This window comes from Rissa tridactyla, chromosome W (genome assembly GCF_028500815.1).
Source record: "Rissa tridactyla isolate bRisTri1 chromosome W, bRisTri1.patW.cur.20221130, whole genome shotgun sequence".
Lineage (NCBI taxonomy): Eukaryota > Metazoa > Chordata > Aves > Charadriiformes > Laridae > Rissa > Rissa tridactyla.
The window spans coordinates 7,088,614-7,113,544 of record NC_071496.1 but is presented as its reverse complement, the minus strand read 5'-3'; the positions used below and the strand labels follow the sequence as shown (position 1 = coordinate 7,113,544).

At 40.2% G+C, this 24,931-nt stretch overlaps 1 protein-coding gene across 1 annotated transcript in view; it reads right to left on the bottom strand.

Moving 5' to 3' along the window:
- LOC128901959 (guanine nucleotide-binding protein G(q) subunit alpha) overlaps window positions 1-24,931 on the bottom strand; it is a 131,613-nt gene that overhangs the window by 19,667 nt on the left and 87,015 nt on the right. The window contains exons 4-5 of the mRNA XM_054184164.1: window positions 18,589-18,717; window positions 17,501-17,630 (exon numbers count right to left, since the gene is read on the bottom strand). Of these exons, the coding sequence (XP_054040139.1) occupies window positions 17,501-17,630; window positions 18,589-18,717 (259 nt within the window). The remainder of the gene's footprint in view (window positions 1-17,500; window positions 17,631-18,588; window positions 18,718-24,931) is intronic.

The following is a 24,931-nucleotide window of genomic DNA, read 5'->3' as shown; positions in this document are numbered from 1 at the left end:
CCTTGGGGCAGGAGAAGCAATGACAGAAGCAGGGGCAGTGGAGAAATGTGGTAAATGGATTCTGCCTGATGGAAGGGAAATGGTCAACAAACAATGAGAGAAACAGTGACAGTGTTACAACAGGGAAGCCATTGGGGAACGCATGCAACATGCAAATAGTTTCGTGGATAGTTTGGGAATTTCACATCCCCTAGCATCCCCCATCATCAGGAAAAGTTGAGGATGAACCAGACCATTAAGAGACCATTGTCGAAACTGATTTTAGAAACCAAATTACCATGGACTAAATGTTTACCAATAGCATTGTTGAGGATCCAGACTTCTAGAAAAGATACAGGTCTCTTGCCCTATGAGATGCTTTTTGAACTACCTTATATGGGTAACAGAGAAGACTTGCCCACTTTTGAAACTAAAGATGTGTTTCTTAAGAACTATATACTGGGGTTCTCGTCTTCTTTCTCTCTCCTCAGAAATAAAGGACTTCTTGCTCAAACTCCACCCATTGGAATTTGCAGTCCATGCCTTCCGACCAGGAGATTGGGTCTTGATCAAATCCTGGAAGGAAACCAAGCTCCAACCAGAATGGGAAGGCCCGTTCCAAGTGTTACTGACCACTGAGACTGCAGTGAGGACGGCCGACAGGGGCTGGACTCACTACACTCAGCTAAAAGGACCCATTGAACCCCCACCAACAGATCCAGTGGAACAGTGGACTGTACCTTCTACTGACAGCCCGCTGCGAGTAACCCTAAAGAGACAATAAGCCATGGGTTGGGGCGGGATGATCCAGTCAGGAGATATAAATCTGTGTACGGTATGAATTTTAAGAAGCATTTTGCGATGATACTGGTCATAGGGGTGGTGTTGTACGCCTAGATCACATGCAAAGTGCACACCCAGATTACCCGGTTAGGCTTATCATAAATATCACTAAAGGAAATACCCCACAGACTGTACGCTTTGATGCCTGTCAAGTACTGAAGTGTGGGGATCTAGAGACCCAAAGATGGTTGAGTGGTGAAAACAAGTACCTGTGCCCAGAAATTTGGAGGGTCGCAGAGGGATATCACGAGGCTACACCTTGTGACCGATGGAGTGCAGTGTGGTGGATCACCCAAATTGGAGGGTGGACCGATGACAAGTGGATCAAGTCATCTTATTATCACCCTCTCAAAAAGAAAATACATTTTTACAAAGGATCACCTTCCCCAGAGTGTGGCCTTTTAGAATGTAATCCTCTGTTGATAACTATAACCCAGGTGGATGATACGGCTAACCTAATGTATGGAATAGGAGCAGATGTGTCTGGAAGAGATCCAAGGGGAAGATTTAGAATAGACACACTGGAAAATAGCAGTTAAGCTGAAGGGACAACTATGACTACTAAAACTCCCAGTAATACAACAGTGGGAACCACTGAATGATCCAGCTTTGGTCACGGTTACTGAGATTAAAGATCTTAGACAAACATTTGGGATTGAGACAGGGTACGGTGAGACAAATGCTTGGGTAGAATGGGTAAAATATACTGTTAGTAGTTTGAACCAAAGCAATTGCTCTGCTTGTGCTTCAGGAAGGCCCACAGCACAGATCGTCCCTTTTCCCTTAGGGTGGACGAAAGATTCCGTAGGGGTGTGGTGTATGATAGCATTATACCAAGAAAGGACCGCCTGGGGAAATGAGACCTGGCATTCGCTTTCCTTACTGTTTCCTGCCTTGGAGTCTAGAGATGTTAAAGTGCCACCAGCATATTCCACAGCAATTGGTAACCATCCAGCGTGCCTCTCACGGCAGGGTGTGAAGGCTGCCAGACCTGTGGGGGGATTTACCCTGTGCACTGAAACTCTGAATGTGACCAAGGATGTGAAAGGAAACTACTCAGCGATACGAGTGCCTCGGGCGGATCTCTGGTGGTATTGTGGAGGGAAGACCTTGTGATCTGTGTTGCTGGCTAACTGGAAAGGTCCATGTGGAATGGTACAATTGGCAATACCATTCACCCTAGCATTTGAAAAAGGAACAGGAACCCTGAGCTCAGGCAATAGAGTAAAAAGAAGTTTGGGTGTATCCTTTGATGAATGGATATATAGAGATCCCATTGGAGTCCCTAGCGGAGTCCCAGATGAACACAAAGCAAGGAATCAGATAGGAGCAGGATTCGAATCTGTCCTTTTCTGGTAGGTAACTATAAACAAAAATGTAGATTGGATAAATTATATTCACTATAACCAGCAGAGGTTTATTAATTATACCAGGGATGCATTGAAAGGAACAGCTGAACAATTGGATGCAACCAGCCGAATGGCATGGGAAAATAGGATCGCCCTGGACATGATCTTAGCAGAGAAGGGAAGTGTGTGTGTAATGTTAGGGAATCGGTGCTGTACCTTCATCCCCAACAATACAGCTCCAGATGATACTATAACTAAAGCCCTTCAGGGGCTCACCACTCTAGCTCATGAGTTAGCTGAGAACTCCGGAATAGACACCTCACTGACAAGTTGGCTGGATTCCTGGTTTGGGAAATGGAAAGGTATGGTGGTATCAATACTGACTTCTCTTATAATGGTAGCGGGAATGTTAGTGGCTGTAGGATGCTGTATCATTCCCTGTGTGCGAGGATTTGTTCAACGATTAATTGAAACTGCCCTAACGAAACGAATGGAAGCAGACCCTCCCCCATACCCTGGGAAAATGCTTCATCTAGAAGAAAATAAAAACTCTCAAGAAGAAGAGGAATGTAACATCCTGCTGTCATCTCTAGAGGCCTCATATGGAACCATGCCCTAGAAATGCAAAAGACAATAATATTATGAAAAAGGAAAGGGGGAAGTTGTAAGAAAGGGAGGTATTGCTTTTGCAGAGGAGAAAAGCCGTTTCCATCAGAGGTGACACGATAAGGGAATGACTAAGACAAAGAGGCTCCAGCAGAGGCTTGTAGAACATCTCTCATCACACAGACAAAAGGACAAACTGATTCCTACTGGATTAGTGTCTAGAAGGGGAGTCAAACATTTAACCAGGGCTAATGACATTGAGCAGTCTTTTACCAAAAAGGAAAGAAATAAACTAGTCAGATAATCCCTTTAGGTGTAGCATAAAGAGAAGTAAACAGAGGCAGGACATGCGGGAAGAATTTTAGGCGCCTCGGACAGGCTGTGAACCCTGGAGTACCTAACCAATGGGAAACAGGGGAGGGAAAAATTTGGCCGGGATTAGGGAATAAAAAGGTGTGTTTCAAGAACTGAAAGTGTGCCTACTTGCTAGGTCACCCGCTCTTGCAAGAACGTAAATAAAAATGTGCTTCACAGAGGATTCTGCCTGAGCCTATTTCATTCGGACTGGAACTTGTTTCTCACATGGCCGAAGGATGGGCCTTACTGGGGAACTGGGTAAATCAAAACTCACTCAAAACTCACTGTGTGTAGAGTAGAACAACAGGAGGATCACACCCCCCCACGAAACCTAGGGGCAAAGAGAAATCTATTGTGGACTGAAGGAGTTAAGGAGGGAATTCCCCAGGACATGATGGATGGCCTACCCACTGCAGCCCTAGAGAAGTTCATTTGTGCCTGGAAAGATCAAAGGAAATTATCCCTCAGGACAGAGCAGCCTCCCCGGGAGAAAGGCAAAGCAGAAACGAAATGTAGCAAGATGGTGCTAACTGTCCCTCAGACACCAGCTGCCCCTGAGGAGGACTTGATTGATCTGCACACCCTGCAGCCTGACACCTGGGTGGCAACATGCTTCCACGAGAGCACGAGAATCTTCAAGCAATTTATTAAACTTCATAGCATGTTGGAGTGGTGAGTGAAAATAAATAGAGAAATTTAGAGATGGAGAAACTAAGGCAGAGAAGTAAAATCTTTGCTTTTTTGCAATCAATCAGTTGCATTGACTTCAGTGGTGCAAGAATTTCATTCAAAAAGGAGAAAAACTAAAATATTAACAGAGTTGAGCATAAAACATAAGTCCTTAGGTTAATTGTTAAAGTACAATCATTACCATTCCTTTTATAACTTTATAATATATAGACCTAATAACAATATCTTAGTTAAAACTCGAGGGGAGTCAGAGGAGGTGAAAAAATAAGGGAAAACATGTCCTAAATTCACAGGATTTTTTTTAACCATTTTTGTTTTCCATGGGTTTTTTTTGCTTACTAGCACAAACTACACTCACACTATGGACAGTAGTACCTCTAACTATTAAAGTTTGAGAAAATAAAATACCTAACATGGTCTAAAGACAAGAGCATACCTGTATCTTCTCCTGATGTATAGGCTTATGAATAATAAATCATGTAGGATCTAACTCTTCCATTCCGCCCCTGTAATTGCTACCTTCAGGTAGGTGGTCTTTCCAAAACTGAGCCCCTCCTTAGGAATTAAATAAAAATGTTTACCAGGCTTTTTCCCTTTCCCTGTTGTTATAAGGAAGGTAGACAGGATCTCATTAACACATATTAAACTCTCAGCAGTTTTTAAAAACTGTCCCAAAAGCCATCACTGTAAATCTGAATTTAAAATGTATCATTATGAAAAACTATTTAGTTTTTATTTATTTTATTTAGTTAGTTTTATTTAGAAGCCTCAGGCTTCTATTGAAAGGCCCACATAGGGCCTTTACCTTTTGCTTTTTGTAGTTTCTGTTTGATAGAATCAGAAAGTTTAAAAGAAAGCAAAAGCATAACAAAAGAAGCAGGGAGATGAAGTGTTATAGCTTAAATACTAATAGAATACTAATAGAAAGTAATGGACTTTCAAGGAAAATATTACAATTTCAATGACTGAGTTTGACTACATGGGTGGCTTCAGAGTAAGGGTAAAACGCTGCAGTTAGATAACCTAAGAGAACATAGAGAGCATGACTGTATTTGTACAGCAGCAGGGATGCTGCTGCATTGCTGAGACCATTAAGCACCACAGAACAAGTAACAGCCACATATTTAAGCCATTTAAATGTAAACAGCTGTAAGTACTCACACTGTCACACATCTCCCACTGAAACACCACTGAAATGACAACAGAGTATTAGCCCTGAAGTGTTAGATGAAAGGAACCTCTGGAGCCCATCTAGTCCAGTCTTTCACTCAAGTAGGGTTATTGGCAACAGGATACCAAACCAGCCATGGCTTTGTCTAGGCAAATCCTCCAAGGATGGAGATTTCACCACCTCTCTGGGTTCCCTTTTCCAGTGCTGAACTAACCTTCAAGGGAAAACTGTTTCCTACAAACACATAAACTAAACTAGCTGTTTGTACAGCTAAAGAAATATGAACTAGTTCTGGATACAGGGATGGAAGAACAAGGAATACAGGGCAAGGCCTGAATTGGGGATCTGACCTTATATCAGATGCAATGTGAAGGAAGCCTTGCCAAACCAAGCAAGACAGTATGACTCTTTGAAGAGAGGGCAGGAGCAGCGGAGAGCAGGCAGTATTTAATAGCTCATTCAAGCACTAGCTCTGATTTTATGAGCCAGCTCTACCTCACCAAATTGCTTTCAGCAATTCCTTACCAATTGCTTTCAGCTGCAATGGAAAAGGCTGCAGACAGAAACTTGTGAATAACTAATGTACAGAAATGTGCAGCTGGAGCTGGCTCAAGGCTTCTCAGTGGCTGACAGCTTTTCACAGTAGTCATGACAACCTTCACAGCAACCTCCCTCTGACAGCAGCAACAGCTTGTTGTGGTCTCCTTAGCTCTCTAGGCACCTAGCATAAAGAAAATGAGCAGCAGAACCACTATTTTTACCATTTCCCAAGATCTCCATTGCTCTGGAAAAATCTGCAGTTATTTCAATTACTTTTGCAAATACAGAAATAATATAACTGGCATAATTTATAATAGTTTGGCTCTAACAAGTCAAATTCTGAGAAATAGCTGAAAAGGGATAAAAAAGCATTTAAAAGCTGTATCAACTGGTATCCAGTGAAGGCAAAAAGCAGCATTTCTCAGATAACAAAAATAGTGCTCTAAGAGAAAAGACTGAGTACAATATTAATCTGGAACAACGCAGAAGCAGTAGTGTATCATTTCACCCAGAACTAAATATCTTTATGATTGACTAGAGTGGCATCTAGTTGACATACATATAACCCAAATAATGTAGTTATTGTTTTTCCTTAAAAAATAGTAATAATTTAAATAGGTTCTGTTAACAAAATTAGGATTTCACAGATTTTGAGGGATTGAATTTAATTGATGAGAGATAAGGTGGTGAGGTAAACAAAGATGCATTTTTTAATTATGAGCTTGTGCTGTGTATATCTATGTGTGTTGGGTTAGCCTTGGCTAGCAGCCAAACTGCCACCCAGATGCTCTCTTGCTCCCCTGCCCCCAGCGGGATAGGGGTAGAAAACAGGAAAAACAGGAACAAGAAAGCTTGTGGGTTGAGATAAAGACAAGATCAGTTACTAATTATTGTCACAGGCAAAACAGACTGGACTTGGGGAAGTTTAACTTAATTTATTGCCAATTAAATATTTAATTATTGGTTCAGGTAGTGGGAAAGAAAAGACAAACATTAAAACAACAGCATTCCTCCCCACTTTCCCACACTCAACTTCACTCCTCTTCAGACTCTTCAACTCTGCCCCCCCCCCAGCAACACAATGGAGATGGGAGTGAAGATTATGGTCAGTACATAGCATTTTCCCTCTGATGCTCCTTCCTTCTCACACATTTCCTCTGCTCCAGCATAGGTTTTCCAGGGACTGCAGTTCCTTCAAGAATATCCATCTGCTCTGGTTCGGGTTCTCCAAAGGCTGCAGTGAATATCTGCTCTACCATTGAGCTCCTGCTCCAACCTTGGTGTTCCCCCTGCTGTTTCTCACTTTTTCTACCCTCCTCCTTCAATCCAGTATTTTTTTCCCACCCTTTCTTAAATATGTTATCACAGAGGCACTGCAAACTTTGCTGATGGGCTCAGCTTTGACCTGCAATGGGGCCATTGGGGAGACAACTGGAACCAGCTGTGTTTGACACAGGGTAGCCTCTGACCTCTTCCCCCAGAGGCAGCCTTCCTCTCCCCACTACCTAAAAACATTGCCAAGTACACCCAGTACACTGTTTATGCCGGCAAGAGATGGTTATCTGAGTGAGAGAGGATTCAGTCAGAGATAACTGCAGATGAAGAGGGAGTACTGACACGAGAGAGCTTCAGCCCCCCCACCCCCAAAGATCACAAAGCAGAGGTTAATATTTCGGAAGTTATTTAGCATCACAACGATGCACTCCATTATGTGACCTGACAAAAGTTTGTGCATTTGCGTCTTTTTTTCTGTTGGAAAGTCTATATTAAATAGGAATATCTCCATTCTCCAAATAAGACTTACAGCAATTATTTAAATAGCAGCACTGTCTGGCTGCACAGAAAGACCCTGTAGCGTATTTCTTGTCTGGAAATATAATAGGGCTGCTACATGTAAGGTTGGGAAATAAGAGGAAATCAGGTAAGTGCCAAGTCCTCAACTATGTAAAAAAGCAAATACAGTTTCAAAACTGGAAACACTTAAATTTTTTACCATCAGTATGAAATATAATCATGTAGCTATAACTAGCTATCTGAGAGAGAACTGTAATGGTTGTACAAACCATTGTATTGTGATGAATAACTCAAATGCGGTAAGAGACTACTTCAAACACATGCAGAGCTCAGGAATGATTCCTTTATTCTCTTCACTTGTTTTAATCTTTCTGCAGACCAGCATGATGAAAAGAAATGCTGGTAGAAGACAACTTATCCTGGAATATGGAATAATAATATACTTTATGTAGGAAAAATCCTTTATTTAAGGAAAGAAGTTGATTTAAAGAAATTCATTTAAAAATAAGTTTAACGTATTTAAAATTTAACTTATTTAAAAATAAGTTCTAAATTCTGCTTTTTGATAAACCTGCAAGTTTCTCCAGATCCACTGGTATAACTCAGGGAAAATTTGACCTATAGGACATCATAAATTTATCAGAGAGCTGATCCCTTCATTTTTCCTCTCACTACTAATTTTGTCAGACTGTTCTGGAAAACTGAAAAGGTCAAATGCATCTGATAATTTAATTTATGTTTCCCTTCATCACATCATATCAGATTGAGGGAAGATTTACTTAATTTACAGTACTAATAACATAATGAATATATTATGTCATCTGGATCAAATTTTGTCCTCATTTCCACCAATGAATCTAGGTAGACTTACTGTATTATTAAGGGCAGAATTTGGAACATCTAAGTATCTGCCCTTTTATATTCATTTAAGAAGAGAGAGGCATTTCAAATCTGTACATCATCTGAAATTTTTGAGAGATGTTTAAATATACTATCCTTAGCAATTTTTCACATTTTGTATTTATGCACCAAAATCAGATGCTTATTTATGTACAAACTAGACACATACTTAAGAGAGGAGAGATGACATTGTTTCTGAGCATTGGTTGTTAGAGGAGTCATAGTTATGATATAACTTGAGTAGCTATGCATGCTTTTCTTCCCAGTTCTTTAATTGCAGATCTTTGTCACTGGATTGCAATTTCATGGATATATCATTTAAGCATCATCCTACACAGGGCTCTAAAAGACAGGCAGTCTGAACACTTGTCTCATTTCTATGCATGATGCCCCCTTATAGAGTAATTGAAGACTTAACTCCTCTAAGGATATGAAGTCACGAATGATGTCTAACTCAATCCCACACATACCCAGTAAGTAAAAGCCCTTGCGATACACTAGCAAAACCTCTCAACTTACTATAGCCTCATCTGATTTATAATCCAAATGTATTTCTCTTGAATAAGCTAAACAAGGAAAGAAACAGATTTACAGCAGAAAGTCTATCATGCACTACATTTTGAAAATACAAACCTGAGCCTTAAGAACTTGTCCTGGTTTGAGGTAAAACAGAACCAATTTTCTGATTTGTAATTTTACTTTTTAGCTGGGCCTCTTCTAACTGACTAGTTAGAAGGTCACCTGGTCACTGACAGGTGACCCAAAACTGACCAACAGGGTATTCCATCCCATCTGCATCACGCTCAGTATAAAAGCTGAGGGATCAAAGGGGCAAAGGGGGCTCTGGCTCACTCTTTCTTCAATGGCCGACGTCTGAGGAGGACCCTGTCTGTTCGTCTGCCTTTGATCCTGATCTGAGCATCCCTGACTCTAGTTCCGGAATTCAGCTCCTGTCCGTCACCGACTCCAGTCTGGGACTTTCCCTGTGTCTGCTAGTGCCGCGATCGTCATCCTGGGAGCTGGATACGGTTTTGTATGTATTGTATACTTTTTTCCTTTCATTTTTATTATCCTATTATTATTTACTATTTTCTTATTTATTATTATTTTCATTAAAGTAGTTTAGTTCTTTTTCTAAACTCGTAAATCTTATCTCTTCCTCTCCTCTCTGGGGGGGGGGGGGGAGGGCCATCTGTTGTTCTGATTGGCCAATCCGGCCAAAACCATGACAGATTTATTGGCGCCCCACATTGGGGGTCACCTGTCCAGTCTGCTCCTCCCTACAGGTGGGACCCCTCTATGCTTCTCCACTTCCGACCCTCCAATGGGGCAAACAGCGAAGTGAGCTGACCTTGGTTGTTATACCAATAAGTCTAAGCAAGAGCCTCTGTGCATACCGTTCCTTGATATAATCAGGTCTTATCACTCTGAGAGTGAACAGTGTCTGAACAATATGCTGTTAATTTCAGACTTTAGTCAGTTAGAAGAGGCCCAGCTAAAAAGTAAAATTACAAAACAGAAAATTGGTTCTGTTTTACCTCAAACCAGGACAGAACTCTAAAACAGTTTCAGAAAGATGAAGGGTCATATAAACAAACTCAGATGCACTGAATGGCAAATAATAATTTGTACAGATTTATATTTATACATGAAAATGAGATTAATGAAACAATGTATTAACTGAAAAGAATCACACAGATAACTTAAAACGTATAGTTTTCTTTGTTAAAGTATACTACGAGGAAAAAGAATTCAGGCAATATCATGCAGTGGACTAATTAGAAAAAGTAGGCCATCTTACAAATATCATACTATTTAATCAGGCCATGAAAGCAATGCAAGAGGAGCAGCAGAACACTGCAAGTTTTTGAGTCAGATCTCCTACACAGATGACAGGCACAAGTATCAAAGAAGGATTAGATTCTATCATAGTACCACACTGATGCTATACATAAGAAAAAAGAAGGGCATTTATACACACTCTCTCACTTTGGTGTAGAAATTTTAATACTGTTTCACAGTTCAAAGGTTATTTGAATTTTGCAGAGTGTGAAAAAATATCCATAACTGATTACCAAAGTACCCAAGTTCAATTATTGTTTTTCTTAATGAACCTGTCACATCACAGTGAGGAATAAGAATAATATTTCTTGTAATTTTCTTAATTTATAGTGAGAACTACCACATTTAAAACCTTTTACTATTTCTGTCACACACAGATTCTGACAAAAATACACTTTGCTTGAAGTGGAATAAATAAATATATTCTTCCTTTCTGGGACTGGAAGAGAAGGGAAAAGGATGGGAATAAAGCAGTGTTCTGGTATGCTAAAAAAAAATCTATATAAAATCATAGAGTCATAGAATGGTTTGGGTTGGAAAGGACCTTTAAAGGTCATCTAGTCCAACCTCGCCTGCAATGAGCAGGGACATCTTCAACTAGATCAGGTTGCTCAAAGCCCCGTCAAATCTGACCTTGAATGTTTCCAGGGATGGGGCATCTACCACCCCTCTAGGCAACCTGTTACAGTGATTCACCACCCTTATCGTAAAAAATTTCTTCCTTATATCTAGTCTAAATCTCTTTTGGTTTAAAGCCATTACCCCTTGTCCTATCGCAACAGGCCCTACTAAAAAGTCTGTCCCCGTCTTTCTTATAAGCCCCCTTTAAGTACTCAAAGTCCGTAATAAGGTCTCCCCGGAGCCTTCTCTTCTCCAGGCTGAACAACCCCAACTCTCTCAGCCTGTCCACATAGCATAGGTGCTCCAGCCCTCTAATCATTTCTGTGGCACTCCTCTGGACCTGCTCTAACAGATCCATGTCTTTTTGTACTGAGGCCTCCAGGTGGGGTCTCATGAGAGCGGAGTAGAGGGGCAGAATCACCTCCCTCAACATGCTGTATGCTGCTGGATATGGTTGGCCTTCTGGGCTGTGAGCGCACATTGTTGGCTCATGTCCAGCTTTTCATCCACCAGTACCTCCAAGTCCCTCTCAGCAGGGCTGCTCTCAGTCTCTTCATCCCCCAGACTGTATTGTTACCAGGGGTTGCCCTGACCCAGGTGCAGGACCTTGCACTTGGTCTTGTTGAACCTCATGAGGTTCACATGGGCCCTCTTCTCAAGCTTGTCCAGGTCCCTCTGGATGGCATCCCGTCCCTGAGGCGTGTCAACCACACAACTCAGCTTGGTGTCATTGGCAAACTTGCTGAGGGTGCACTTGATCCCACTGTCTATGTCATTGATGAAGATATCGAACAGTACTGGTCCCAATACAGACCCCTGAGGGACACCACTCGTCACTAGTCTCCATCAGGACATTGAGCCGTTGACCACTACCCTCTGGATGTGACCATCCAGCCAATTCCTTATCCAGTGAATGGTCCGTCCATCAAATCCATATCTCTCCAACTTAGAGAGAAGGATGTTGTGGGGGACAGTGTCAAAGGCCTTACAGTTAGATGACATCCGTAGCTCTTCCCTTGTCCACTGATGTAGTCACTCCATTGTAGAAAGCCACTAGGTTGGTCAGGCAGGACTTGCCCCTGGTGAAGCCATGCTAGCTGTCTCGAATCACCTCCCTGTCCTCCATGTGCCTTAGCATAGCTTCTAGGAGGATCTGTTCCATGATCTTCCCAGGCACATAGGTGAGGCTGACAGGGCGGTAGGGTATTTTCCAGGGTCCTCCTTTCTACCCTTTTTAAAAATGGGTGCAATTTTTTAATTTTTATTTTTTAATTTTTACTTTTTTATTCTTTACAAAATCTCGTGTCAAGGTCTGATTCTCAATAGATCGCAGTAAGGGAGCAGCTCTGCTACATACAAAACCCTGACTCAGAATCAGGTCATCTACGAATGATTTAGTGCCGTGCGCCCCACGATCACGCAGTATGCGACGGAGAAGAGGCAATGCCGTATCTGTCCACCCCTCCTTTCCTGACCATGAGTGCTGCTTTGCACTGGGCCCACCCCATGTGGAGCGGGCTGCCGACTGCCACAAGCCCAAGGTGCTGGTGGTGCTGCGGTATCGCTACATCTAGGCGTGATTCTGACTTAGATGCATTTAGTCATAAGCCCGCACGCAGATGGTAGCCTCGTGCCAGTGGCTCCTCAGCCAAACACATGCACCAGGAGTCTGAATCTGTGGTTCCTCTCATACTGAACAGGATTACTATCGCAACAACACATCATCAGTAGCGTAAAACTAACCTGTCTCACAGCGGCCAAATAGACAGGATATAGCTTACTGAAAGTCAAAACTAATCTGCCCAGATGAGTGTTTAGCTCCAAGACAGGCTGGATCCACCTAAGAGCTAGAGGAACACAGGCCTAAGGCTGATGGAATGTGCCAGAAGTTTCTGTATGTATGACTTGACAAAATGCTTTGAATTGCAGTTATGAATGTATTTCAAACTGAAAAACAAAGTTTCAAAAGTTTTTCACTGATGTTAATGAGGAACATAAATAGTTTAGCAGTGAGGCAGAAGAATCATCTTCAAGACAAAGAGGAGTTTTAGAATTTTTACCTCCATGTTTACCTCCAAAACGCTTTGTTTTGAAAGTGAAAACTTGAAAAATCAAGACAGCTTTATGAGTAAGTTCTTTTTCATAAGAGTTGAAAAAGTCATGGAATAATATCACTTCAGTCATTTCAAAGTGGGAGGAGAGCCCAAGACAGAAGGGAAATGTTCAGTCCATATGTTCCATTCAGTTTGTAACATGTGAACACTTTTAGCTGATAACAACAAAGGACAAGATTGCATACTCTGAAAGCCCAGGAAGATATTCTTCCATCTTCTAAAGAAGATGGACAAGTTATAAATAATTTAACACACTAACATACATGCAAAATTGTGAAAGTGAGGGTTTTTTTTTTAATCTCCTTCTCCTAAAAAGACTATTTCAATGTATTTTTATTTACATTTACCAGAAACCAAAATGTTCACAAAGACTAGGAGCCTAGTTATAGCACACATTATAGTCTTAAATTCATCTCTTTTTACCCCATTAAGCAGGATGCATTTTATGCTGCAAGCTATTTGCACTACTACTTTTCCTTGTGTCATTCATGTTCCATACTTGGGCTCTAGTTAAAAACACAATACTGGTAATGTGATTCTGCTAGATCAATACACTGAGAAAAATAATTAACATCACATCTGACACCCTACCTCCTGACACCCTGCCCCTTGACCAATATTAGCAGTGTAGACAGACTGACAACACCCTGCCCCCTGACCAGCATCAGCAGCATAGGCAGGGTGCTGCCCACATTATTCATGTAAGGTATGATTCTCTCAAATCATGCTACCATTTGTGGAGCCAAGGGGTGGTGCAACTCTTACCTGCATTCAAAAGGCATTTGCATGATTGGCTGTTGCTGCCAGATGACATGGACACCAAATGACGTGGTGTCCCACCCACCCCCCACCCCTTCCTTGTGAGCCTTGCAGTGTCTCACCTTCAGCCCCTCCTTCCTCTCTCTAAGGTGCTGACTGAGAACTGGGTGTCCACCACCAGACGGAGATTGCCTCCTAGTTCTGTTTTCTGGCAGACCTTTTTGCGTACTCTATGTCCTAGCCCGGATTAGAAGTTGTCATGAATGACCAGCACTCAGTCACCTTTGTTGTGGACACCAGGGCCCAAATCTCATCATTGGATCCACAGACTGCCCCTTTGGGCTGTCCTAGAAGTGATTTTTTTTTATTTCAGGAAGTGATAATGTCCATGATGAGCCTGGAGCTGCTGACTCAGCCCAACTACTGGACCAACCTGGATGAACCTGTGCGCCGGTTTTGGCTGGGATAAAGTTAAGTTTCTTCATAGTAGCTCATATGGTTCTGTGTTTTGGGTTTGTGACCAAAACAGTGTTTTAGTTATTGCTGAACAGTGCTTGTACAGCATTGAGGCCTATTCTGCTTCTCGCACTGCCCTGCCAGTGAGTAGGCTGAGGTGCACAAGAAGCTATGGGAAGGAGGAGAGGAGGGGGACATTCAGCGTTATGACACTTCCCAAGTAACTGTTAACACATGATGAAGCCCTGCTTTCCTGGAAATGGCTAAACATCTGCCCCTCAATGGGAAGTAGTGAATGAATTCCTTATTTTGCTTTGCTTGCATGCACGGCTATTGCTTTACCTATTAAACTGTTTTTATCTCAACCACAACAATCTGGAAAAATCCTCCTGCTATATTGCTGTTTATTGTAGTTGGTTTACTTGTACTACTGTCAGTTATTCTGAGCAAGCCTCTCTTGAATATGCTGTGGATACTGTTCTTAGGGACAGTTCACTGTGGCAGATGCACCCACCCTGACAAAGTCCTGACAAAGCCCTGACAAAGACCCAACAAAAGCCTGCAAAAACTTCCATCCACAGCTCTTGTCACGCCCACACGGTGGTGGTCAGCATGTGCACGTTTCAGTTGAAAGGTGAGGAAGTTGGAGTCTTCAGCCAATGAGGGGGCTACATGACCATATATGACCATATATATTAGGTGAGCGATTATGCATTTTGGGTCATCAGCCATAAACCTTAAGAATTCTTAAGTCAGTGGTGCAGTATTAACTCCCGAGCAACATTCTGAACGTGTTGAATGTTAATGTTTCTCAAAGCGGTTTCAGTTAGAGTAAAATTTAGTTTGATTTTGTTACCATCTTGTAAAAATAAATCCCGTTTTCAGTTTGTTAGTCGATCTGGCTTGGTTTTGTGAGGTTCTGCGACATTTAAATTGGCATAGTCAGCAGGATGTCTATAGTGGAATTATTACGGAGGCACGGCTGTAGTCTTCCTCCAGGTACAAATTGGGCAAAGGAGAAGTGGTCTGACCCGGTAGCAGTCATGGAGAATAGAACAATGCCGTGGAAATAGTCGAGATGGCAAAAATAAAGGAACTATGTGTGCCATCCTAGGCCCCTGCTCAGTTCAAGCACAGGAACAAAATAATGATTGCGACAGATTGGACAAGGAAAATTTAAAGAAACAACTAGAAATAGATTGTTTAAAAGGAGAATTGAGAAGAGAAAGAGAGTGGATGTGTCTGTTGGAACAAAAAATTGAAATAATGCTAGCACAAGCAAAAAAAAACCCCAGCATTGTCCAAATCCAAAAGTTGATTGTGGGCACAGATCCTGAGGATTGTTATGAGGACATCTGGGGAGACTCTGATGAAAATAGCTCCAAAGAAGCGTAGGAGCTGGAGGAAAGGGACATGCAACCTCTTATTAAAACAGAGAGGCACACGAGTCCACAAGGCAGAAACCCCCAAACCACAGACCGCATGATTCCCTGGAGAGGACCTGAGCTCAGTGAATTGCAAACTAAGTTTTCGTGCAAGCCGGGTGAAACAGAAACAGAGTATTTGTGGAGAGTCTCTCTCACAGTGGGTGGTGATCAGATACTGTTGAGTGATGATGAAGCGAGAGGGTTCTGGGGTCTGGGAGCGTTTCTGAGTGACAGACCAGAGGGAGACCAGTCAATAACATCCCGAGTAGCTTATTGGGCTGGGGGTGTGGACCCCAAAGAGCAGGGGGAACCTATTACTATTAAAATAAAGGGGTGGTTGGAGCTAGTGGAAGGAGTGCAAAAAGCTGCTTGTATTGAGGTAATTTATGAGAGAGGGCAGCAAGAGATACTGATGGCTGCACTGGTGGACTCCAGCCACCTTAAATCTCTTATTAGAGGATTGCCGGAAGCTTTGAAAATACATATTCAGTCCCTGAGAGAAATGATTCAGAGAGCCATTGAGCACAATCGGCAAGACCCTCAGAAATTTCCCTGTTTTGACTTGGTCGGAGACGCTACACAATATAGTGATTTATGGGCACGAGATGAGATGGACTGATCTGGGGGGTGGCACAAACGGGAATAGGAGGGTCCGACAGGCCAGTCGCAAATCCAACCCCCAACCAGCTTCCTCACCAGAAATCTGAGCCTTTCTGTTGTAGATCGGATTGGACTTACGATTTAGAAAGAAATGACCTTTGGTGAAAAGCATTAGAACTAGGGGTACCCCAAACAATGTTGCGAGGACAACCCACTGATCACATCCAGGAGCTGGTAGAATTGCTAGAGGGGAAAACTATGGATCAAAGGGAAGCTTCAGCAGCCACACTCCCTCAGGACGGGAAACTTAACCCTTTCGTGCCTCTGCGGGAGGAGTTGCAAGAGTTAAAAAAATAGAAGTCACAGTTTGGAGTTCCGGCTGCCCATTCCTCACATGGTGAATTCCTGACAATGGTCTGCTGACAGTGAACCTTATATACATATTCCTGTGGATCCAAACCGGCTAAGTTTAGAATTTTTAATTGATACCGGGGCCCAAATTAGTGTTTTAAATAAGCAACCCTTCTCTTAAACAATGAAATCAACATATATATGTTGATTTGATATGATATGAAGAACATGTTTTCTTTTTTTCATCTAACTTCTGTAAATGAATGTTAAAAACTTGCATAGAACAGTGCTGGTGAGTAACTCATGTAAGTTTGATGAATAACGGGAACAGTCTTCATGAAAAAAAAAATCCAAATATTAAATTCCCCCCCTATTTTGTAAAACTGTATACAAAACACTGGGTACTATTGCATTTTGCCTGCTTAGTTCGTACATCATCACCCACAAGTTTCTTCTGTTATTCTTTGAAATAACAATACAAGTAGAAAATATAAGCCAATATAAATCCTACACCTTAAGTCAATGGAATGAAGTTTACTACTTTAGGGTCTGTTCTAGCAAAGAACCTATGAATTTTGTTTTAATTCCTACTGTCTATTTTTATGGCTCTGCTACACAACACTAACTATGTAAATAGCTACAATAAGAACATTTCTCTACAGTCAACTATTCCACTTTTAACACAAAATAGATAGGTTCCACTGACCCTCCATGGAGGAGATCAGTTTGTGTCATATTATTTGAGGATTAGCCTCTTAATCTCTGTAGAACTTCTCATTTCATTACATGTAGTTGGATACAACTGCTGGTAGACATTTGGAAAACAGCCAGGACCGGACAAGCCAGTCTGCTTTGAAAATGTCTTAAAAGAACTAACAACTTTGAGTTTTGCTGTTTAGCATGAAGTATTCAATCTATCATACTTTATTGGTCCAACAAATTTAATATCCAAATAATTATGTAAAACCACACACATTTCTAATGAAGCTCTCTACAAATTTGTGCTTTAATCAAATTTTAAATAATATTTAAAATTTAAAATTAATTTTAGTGAAATTATTTTTTCTTTAAAAATGGTGATTTATGCTGATGCTTGCTTACCTCATTGTCTGACTCCACAAGCACTTGATCATATTCACTAAGAGCTACTAGGAACATGATAGATGTAACATTTTCAAAGCAATGTATCCATTTTCTTCTTTCCGATCGTTGGCCTCCTACATCCACCATTCTGCAAAATTAACAATGATCACATCAACTCCACAAATACCTTAGCAGATAAACATACAATCACATATGGAACATTGAATTCAAGAATTTAGTTGAAAACACAATTTGGTTTGTTTTTCTTAAAAATTTTACCATTCGTATTGAAGACTAATGGAATGTGTTGTAAGTAAACTTTTTAGTCTGATGTGCTTTCTGAATTTGAATTATTATGGGTCTCAAAGCCCTCAAATTTCTGATATTCAAAACTGTCATGATTCTCAGCCACGATTCTAGAATGTATGCCCTGTATATTCGGCAGAAACACATGTCCACAGAATGAAGTTGGTGGCCTGCCTTTTTCTGAAGAAATTACCAGTCAAAATTCTAAACTCGTCAAGGCTGCCTAATTTTAAGAGTATAAATAGAATACAGTCTGTATTTACTAAAGTTGTTAATAGTCAAAATAAAAACTCAAATTTGCTGGCAGAATGTACTCTCAATTCATTATGAGTCTCAATGTAACTAAACACTTGGGTGTATAACTTGAAATTGTAATTGCATAGTTATTCTTTAAGCAACTGTTTTGCACGCAAAATGAGCTGTGGGGAAAATTTTTTGTAGGAGTGGTATTAAACTTACAAAATGTCACTTTTCTCTAAAAATCAAGTACCTTTACATTTCATCATTTATTATTCCTAATAAAACTGGTATACTCATTTTATTGAAAAATGGCTTCCAGTTTTTTTATCAATAATAGCTACCTTCAGAAAAAGACAAGTCTGTCTGTCTCTCATCCTCTTGACATCTTTAACAACAGCTGTTAATCATATATGGACAAAAGCATGAAAATAAAATGAACAAGCTCAGATTTTGAAAACATTGAATAATTTGTACTTTTAACCAATATCCTATACATGGTATTACTAATGTAAAAGGAAACAAAAGAAACAAAGCAAATGGGTGTTAAACTTTTTTTCTACCTGAAAATGACACTTTGTAAGTCGAATGGATATTCAATGATCCCTGTTGTTGGGACTCGAACTCTAAGCACATCTTGCTGAGTTGGCAGATAGGATGAATCTGCTATGCGGTCCAAGTCGTTAAGGTAACTATAGATAGGGAGAAACAACAGGAATGCAAGACAGCGATACCATAATCCCACTGAGGAAAAGAGAAAGGAAGACTTGGGAAAAGAAATGGGGTGTGGGATAGGAAGAAGTGCAACAGAAAAAAGAGCAATATCAACATGAAAGAGGGAAGGAAATATAAAGGAGTGCTCCATTACCCCTTCCTGGTCATTTTTATAGCTTCAAGTAAATTCTACAAAAGGACAGCATGATTATTATGATTTTCATATAAACTTGCTTGGCTTTCACAGGCTGAATCAACAATTCAAAATTTTCAATTATTCAGTTCTGGTTAATTTAAAGACAAATAATATGATAAAATGTGTAAGAAATATAAGAAATAGAAGGCTGTAATTTTATCTGAAACTATAACATATTTCTTGATAATTACTCTGCAGTGTCTACAAAGGATAGATAAACATGAATCTCCCAAGTGATAATGAACTATTAATTATCAGTTTCAAAATGGTAGGAGGATAACTGGCACTCTTTGGAGATAAAAGAAAAAAAAGCCACACTGACAAATTAAAAATCTCTCCACCTGAAATTCCTGCATCCACACTGAAACTTCTGATCAAGTTAATAAGCAGCCTGCAGTACATGAAATACATCCCAGTCAGTCAGCAAATAATCTGAAACTGCAATAAAATTGTTTATAAGGGCTTGTTAACTACAACACACAACTCTTCTGCTATTGCTTAATGGTAGTTTTCAAGTATAAAGCAGCAGTGCACTGGAGGTTTTAATTAACTTTCATAAGAGATGCTTAAAAAAAGGAGGGATAATATACCAACGTGTGATGGCCTGTTTGGGTCCAGGAGTTGCACATTACATGAATTCAGTGCACCAGGCAGCTTGGGCTCTCCCCAGGGTAGATGTCTGGGAAAAAGACTGCTGCGGGAAACTGAGTTTTTGTGTATTTGATTACTTCCAAGCACAAGAATGACCTAGTTGGTCAGAGTTAGCTACTGGTAAGATAACCTAAGGCTGCCCTGATTCATTCCAGGGGAGGGTAGCAATGTAATCCTTGCAATTTATCAAATCATTAAATATCATTAAGCTCTGAATGTATTATTTTCTTCATAGTTACTATACAAGGTGTTCTTTTTAAAATAAATCCACACAAGGAATAATTAGACTACTTCTAGATACTCTGAATTATTTGTTATGCAATAGTGAAAGTAAATTGTTATGAACAATGACAGAAACAAAGCAATTTGAGTTCTACTTTACAGCAAAAATATAGAAGAATTAATTTGTTAAGTCTGGGAGGGAGCCAAAAATATTATCAAATTTTCCTCATTACGATTTTATTAATGAAAGATTAAGCTGATAGTAAATGTTGAATGTGAGAATATTACACATATTCAGAAAAATGTATTGAACCATAAATCTCAGAAAAATTTTCATATTCAGAAGTTACTACTCTGAAAATATTTTCTCAGAACCCTGACTAGTTTCTGCCAATAAGAAAAAAGGGCTTGAAAATGTGAGCATTTCATCTGCCCTTAGTTATTTTACACAAAAAGCAGAATGGATAAGCTGATCATCAATTTGCTGGGGGGGGGGGAAATCCATAACAAATCCATAACCACCACAATAGGAAATCTAAAGAGATGCTGAAACAGTAATTGGCCTCTTTTTCCCTCCCACCCCACCAAAAACATTGGTTTTGTTTTGTGACTTTATTTCGGATAAAAAGAAGGGTACAAAGAAGCACTATGGATCATGACATGCTATAGTGGTATTCATGAAAGCAGGAGAGCTTTAAGAGAATAAATTTGTAGGTGATCCATTCATACAATTGCTTGTTGCATTCCTTTGGAAAGCCTCAGCTGTAGCCCGTGAACCTGGTTACTGTACCTCTGCACCATGAGCATAGTGGACATACTACTAACATATGCAGTATTGCACATCTGTTTTTTAGAAAGACAATAATTTAAAGGGGCATTATTAAATAGTCACATTTCATTTGTGTTACTGGAAACCGTTTAAAGAGCAAAGTGTCCTAGCACAAAACACTGATGTCATTAAGTTCCAGAAGCACTAATTTATCCTTTAAAATTGCATCTTCTCCTCAGCCTCATTCAGTTCTGCTCTTACACATGTACTAAACAGAAAACTTCTTCCTCATTTCACCAGTAGCACCTTCTAGAGACTATACAGAATCCTTACACAAACTCAGAGTCCTATTACCTTCCCTAGATCTCTTCACTTAACAGTTTAAAGGATGTAGGATGATGAATAAATATATCACTGTATTCATGAAAATAGACTAATAGTTCTTTGTTGCACAACCTTACTTTTCAATCTTTTATTAGTTTTAAATTCCTGCCATGAGCATATAGAAAATATTCAATGAATTGTTTTAAAATAAAAAGAGCTTTTTCCACTATACTGGGTCTGCTTGGGATGGAGTTAACTTTCTTCATAGCAGCTAGTATGGTGCTGTGTTTTAGATTGGTGACCAAAACAGTGTTGATAACACAGTAATGTTTTAGCTGTTGCTGAACAGTGCTTCCACAGCATCAAGGCCACCTCTGTTTCTCACTTTACTGCCCCAGGGAGTAGGCTGAGGGTGGGTGAGAAACTGGGAGGGGACAAAGCCAGGACAGATGACTCAAATCAACCAAAGGGATATTCCATGTCATATAATATCACACTCAGCAATAACAACTGGGGGTTTAGTCTTTTCCAAGGTAGCCATTGCTTGGAGACTGGCTGTGCATTGGTCTGCTTGTGGGAGGTGGTGAGTGAATGCGCTTGCATCACTCGTGGGTTTCCCCCCACCCTTTCCTTCACTTTTTAAAGTGTTTTCATCTCAACCCATAAGTTTTCTCACTTATGCTCTTCTGATTCTCTCCCCCATCCCTCTGTGGAAGAAGTGAGTGAGCAGCTAGGTGGGTGCTTAGTTGCTGTCTGGGGTCAACCCACCACATCCACTTAAATTTTTGTTTTGTTTTGTTTCATTTTTCTTAACAGAGACATTTATGTAGAAGAATTGCTTGGGCTGGAATTCAGATTTTAATGCAATTTGTATATTCTTGCTCTGAAGTAAAGGAATAGAGATGTATTTTAACTTTCTTCTCATGAACAATTTTTATGTTACTTAATTTCACACTTTTGCAGGAGATTAGCCACACTTCCTGTTACCATATTAGTAGATATAACTTTCCATTCTTCTGTCAACTTAGAGGGAATTAAACATGTTTCTGAAAATCAGACTGAAAGCTTTGCCTGCATCAGCAACACAAAATTCCTTTCAAGATACTGTAAAATCAATAAAATCTCCTTATATTTCTCTTTAAAACTCATGCCCCCTCTGATACAAAATAACATAATTAATTTTAAAAAAAATCAACATTGGGTAAGCGCGTGTATCATCAGGATTGACATCAGGGTCTTTCTGCTCTACTGCACCCACTGCTTTGTACAACATCTGAATATTTTGCAATATAGCAGAAATTAATTGTTTCTCTTTAGTCATGTATAATCTTCCCAAAATGCCAGTGGAACAAATCAACACACTTATGCTCAATATCATTATAATGACTTTTATATTAACTGCATAACAGTATACTTTTATGCCTCTAGAATTGCATACACAAAACCAAAACATTTTCCATTAGGAGGGATGGGATGATGATTTGATTATTTTTTTTTAAATAGCTTACTTACTGGGTTGACAGAATATTTCAAAATGCTGAGCAGGAATATGGAAAGTGTAAATGAACAGAAGTGAATATTTACATAAAAAGGAAAAGACAATTGGAATGTCCTTATTATTTAAACATACACTACCAGCACACATGATTTTCAAATATCATGATTACAGCTGTTACAGTAACACAGAACATTTAGAATTTAATTTATTTAGAACAGAACAGACTGGAATAGTTCCAGTTGGAAGGGACTGACGACAATCATCTAGTCCAACTGCCTGACCAATTCAGGGCTGACCAAAAGTTAAAGCACATTAAGGGCATTGTCCAAATGCCTCTGAAACACTGACAGGCTTGGGGCATTGACCACCTCTCTAGGAAGCCCCTTCCAGTGTTTGACCACCCTCTCAGTAAAGAAACGTTTCCTAGTCTAAACCTCCCCTAGCGCAGCTTTGAACCATTCCCATGCGTCCTATCACTGGATCCCAGGGAGAAGAGATCAGCACCTCCCTCTCCACTTGCCCTCCTCAGGAAGCTGCAGAGAGCAATGAGGTTGCCCCTCAGCCTCCTTCTCTCCAAACTAGACAAACCTGGAGCCCTTAGCTGCTCCTCATAGGACATGCCCTCCAGCCCTCTCACCAGCTTTGTTGCCCTCCTCTGGATGCATTCAAGGACCTGAACATCCTTCTTAAATTGTGGGGCCCAGAACTGCACACAATACTCAAGGTGAGGCTGCACCTTTGATAACCCTTAGATAAAGGGTCTATCATAGTTTTGGTTTATCATAGTTTCTAAGTCTTTATTGTTGCAGGGAATTATATTAAAGGCTTCTTCATATCAAAAGGGCTGGATCAACAAGTTGAGTGGATCAACTGGTGGTGTAAATGTTTCTCCCTGAGTTCGTTAAGAGAGTGTGAATGTCTCTCTGAGTTAGCCAGACCAGCATGGGAGAAGTGTATACCTGGCTCAGCCCAATATAGAATATAAGAACTGAACAACTAACAAAAGAATTTTGAGGAGAGCAACAGGCTTGAGCTGGTTTAAATCTACATATTCCTTCCTGGCACCTGAGGATGCCCAGCATCGTGACAGTGAGCATATTATAGAGAACAGTAATGGGAAACACATTGGTACTGACTCTGGCACAAGCAGCAACTTTAAATGAAAACAGCAAAACATCAAACAACTTTTCCAACTGTAGCTGTGCAGGCCAAATCCCCACTCCAGCTGCTTCTCACTGCACCTTTTTCCAAAAGTCACAGTCCATCTCTAGCTCCTAGCTCTTGCACTTGTGCAATGTCTCCATAACCTATTGCTGTGAAAATGATTTAGAATAGCAAAGAAGCACTATGGAAATTGTTCAAATTAAGCCAGTTTGTTTGATGGATACAGATTGGAGTGTGGCAAGTCCGTAACCTCCAGCAGGGAAGCAGGATGGAGTTACCTCTTCCACTGGTTTATCTGCAACCAGAAGAGGGCTTGTCAAGACATTTAATTTATAAGACACCCAATGAAACGATAGGGCTACATGAAATGTCTTGAGAATCTCTGTATTCAGACTGTTCTGGATGAAGAGTGAGAGAGAATAATATCAGAAAATTAAGATTTTTATTTATTTCTTTGTATAATTACTTATTAAAGACCCAATTCACTATGGCTTTTAAGCACTCATCTACTGCAGTTCTAATCAAACTACTGACAAATACATTGCTCGTGGGCAAACAAATCATGTGCGCATACACAAATTTTAAGCACATAACAGGAATGCATGAGGGATTTTAGGATAAGGGTCTAACTAAAAAAAAACCCCACAAATAAAACTGCAAGCTTCACTGCATATATGCATGCACAAATTCTGCAATCAGATTTTGTGACACAACTGCCTCTTCAGTATACACTAGAAATTGCTACACACATGTACTCTTGCAAACCAACCAGGAAACTTGTCATAAACATGAACTTTCAACAACAACAAAAAAAAAGTGTGGACAACAATTGCCAAAACCAGATCATACTAATGATATGGATATCGGAAATATCCTGGCCATTGTCTTAAGGTGGAGTCCAAAACCAGATAATCACAGTTATTACTGGGAAGTCAGTTATACAGTTAGCAGCAACTGTGCAAACAATTTAGGGCAGAACTACATGGCACTATGATTTTATTTTTACCACCTGCTAAGAAATGTCTTATTTTGATGAGACATATTTATGACCTCTCACCCAAATGGTACTTATTCAGCTAAGAATTATACAAAAGAACAATAAAAGGAAAGTTGCACAAAATTACTCAAAAAAACCCCCAGTAGCATAGGTCTGAGTAAATTTATACTACAGACCAAGTTTAAAAAGTTAATTATATTTATAATTACTTTACTTTTGTAAAAATTAATTTGAATGGCTGCTGAGGTAATTTTCTGTGGGGTTGCAATAGCAACAGGCACAAGGTGCATTACCAAAGTAACGTGTGTGTAACAAGCTGCTGACAGTAGCTCTCTCTTAGCATCAGGAAAATCTGCTAAAATATCGTAGCA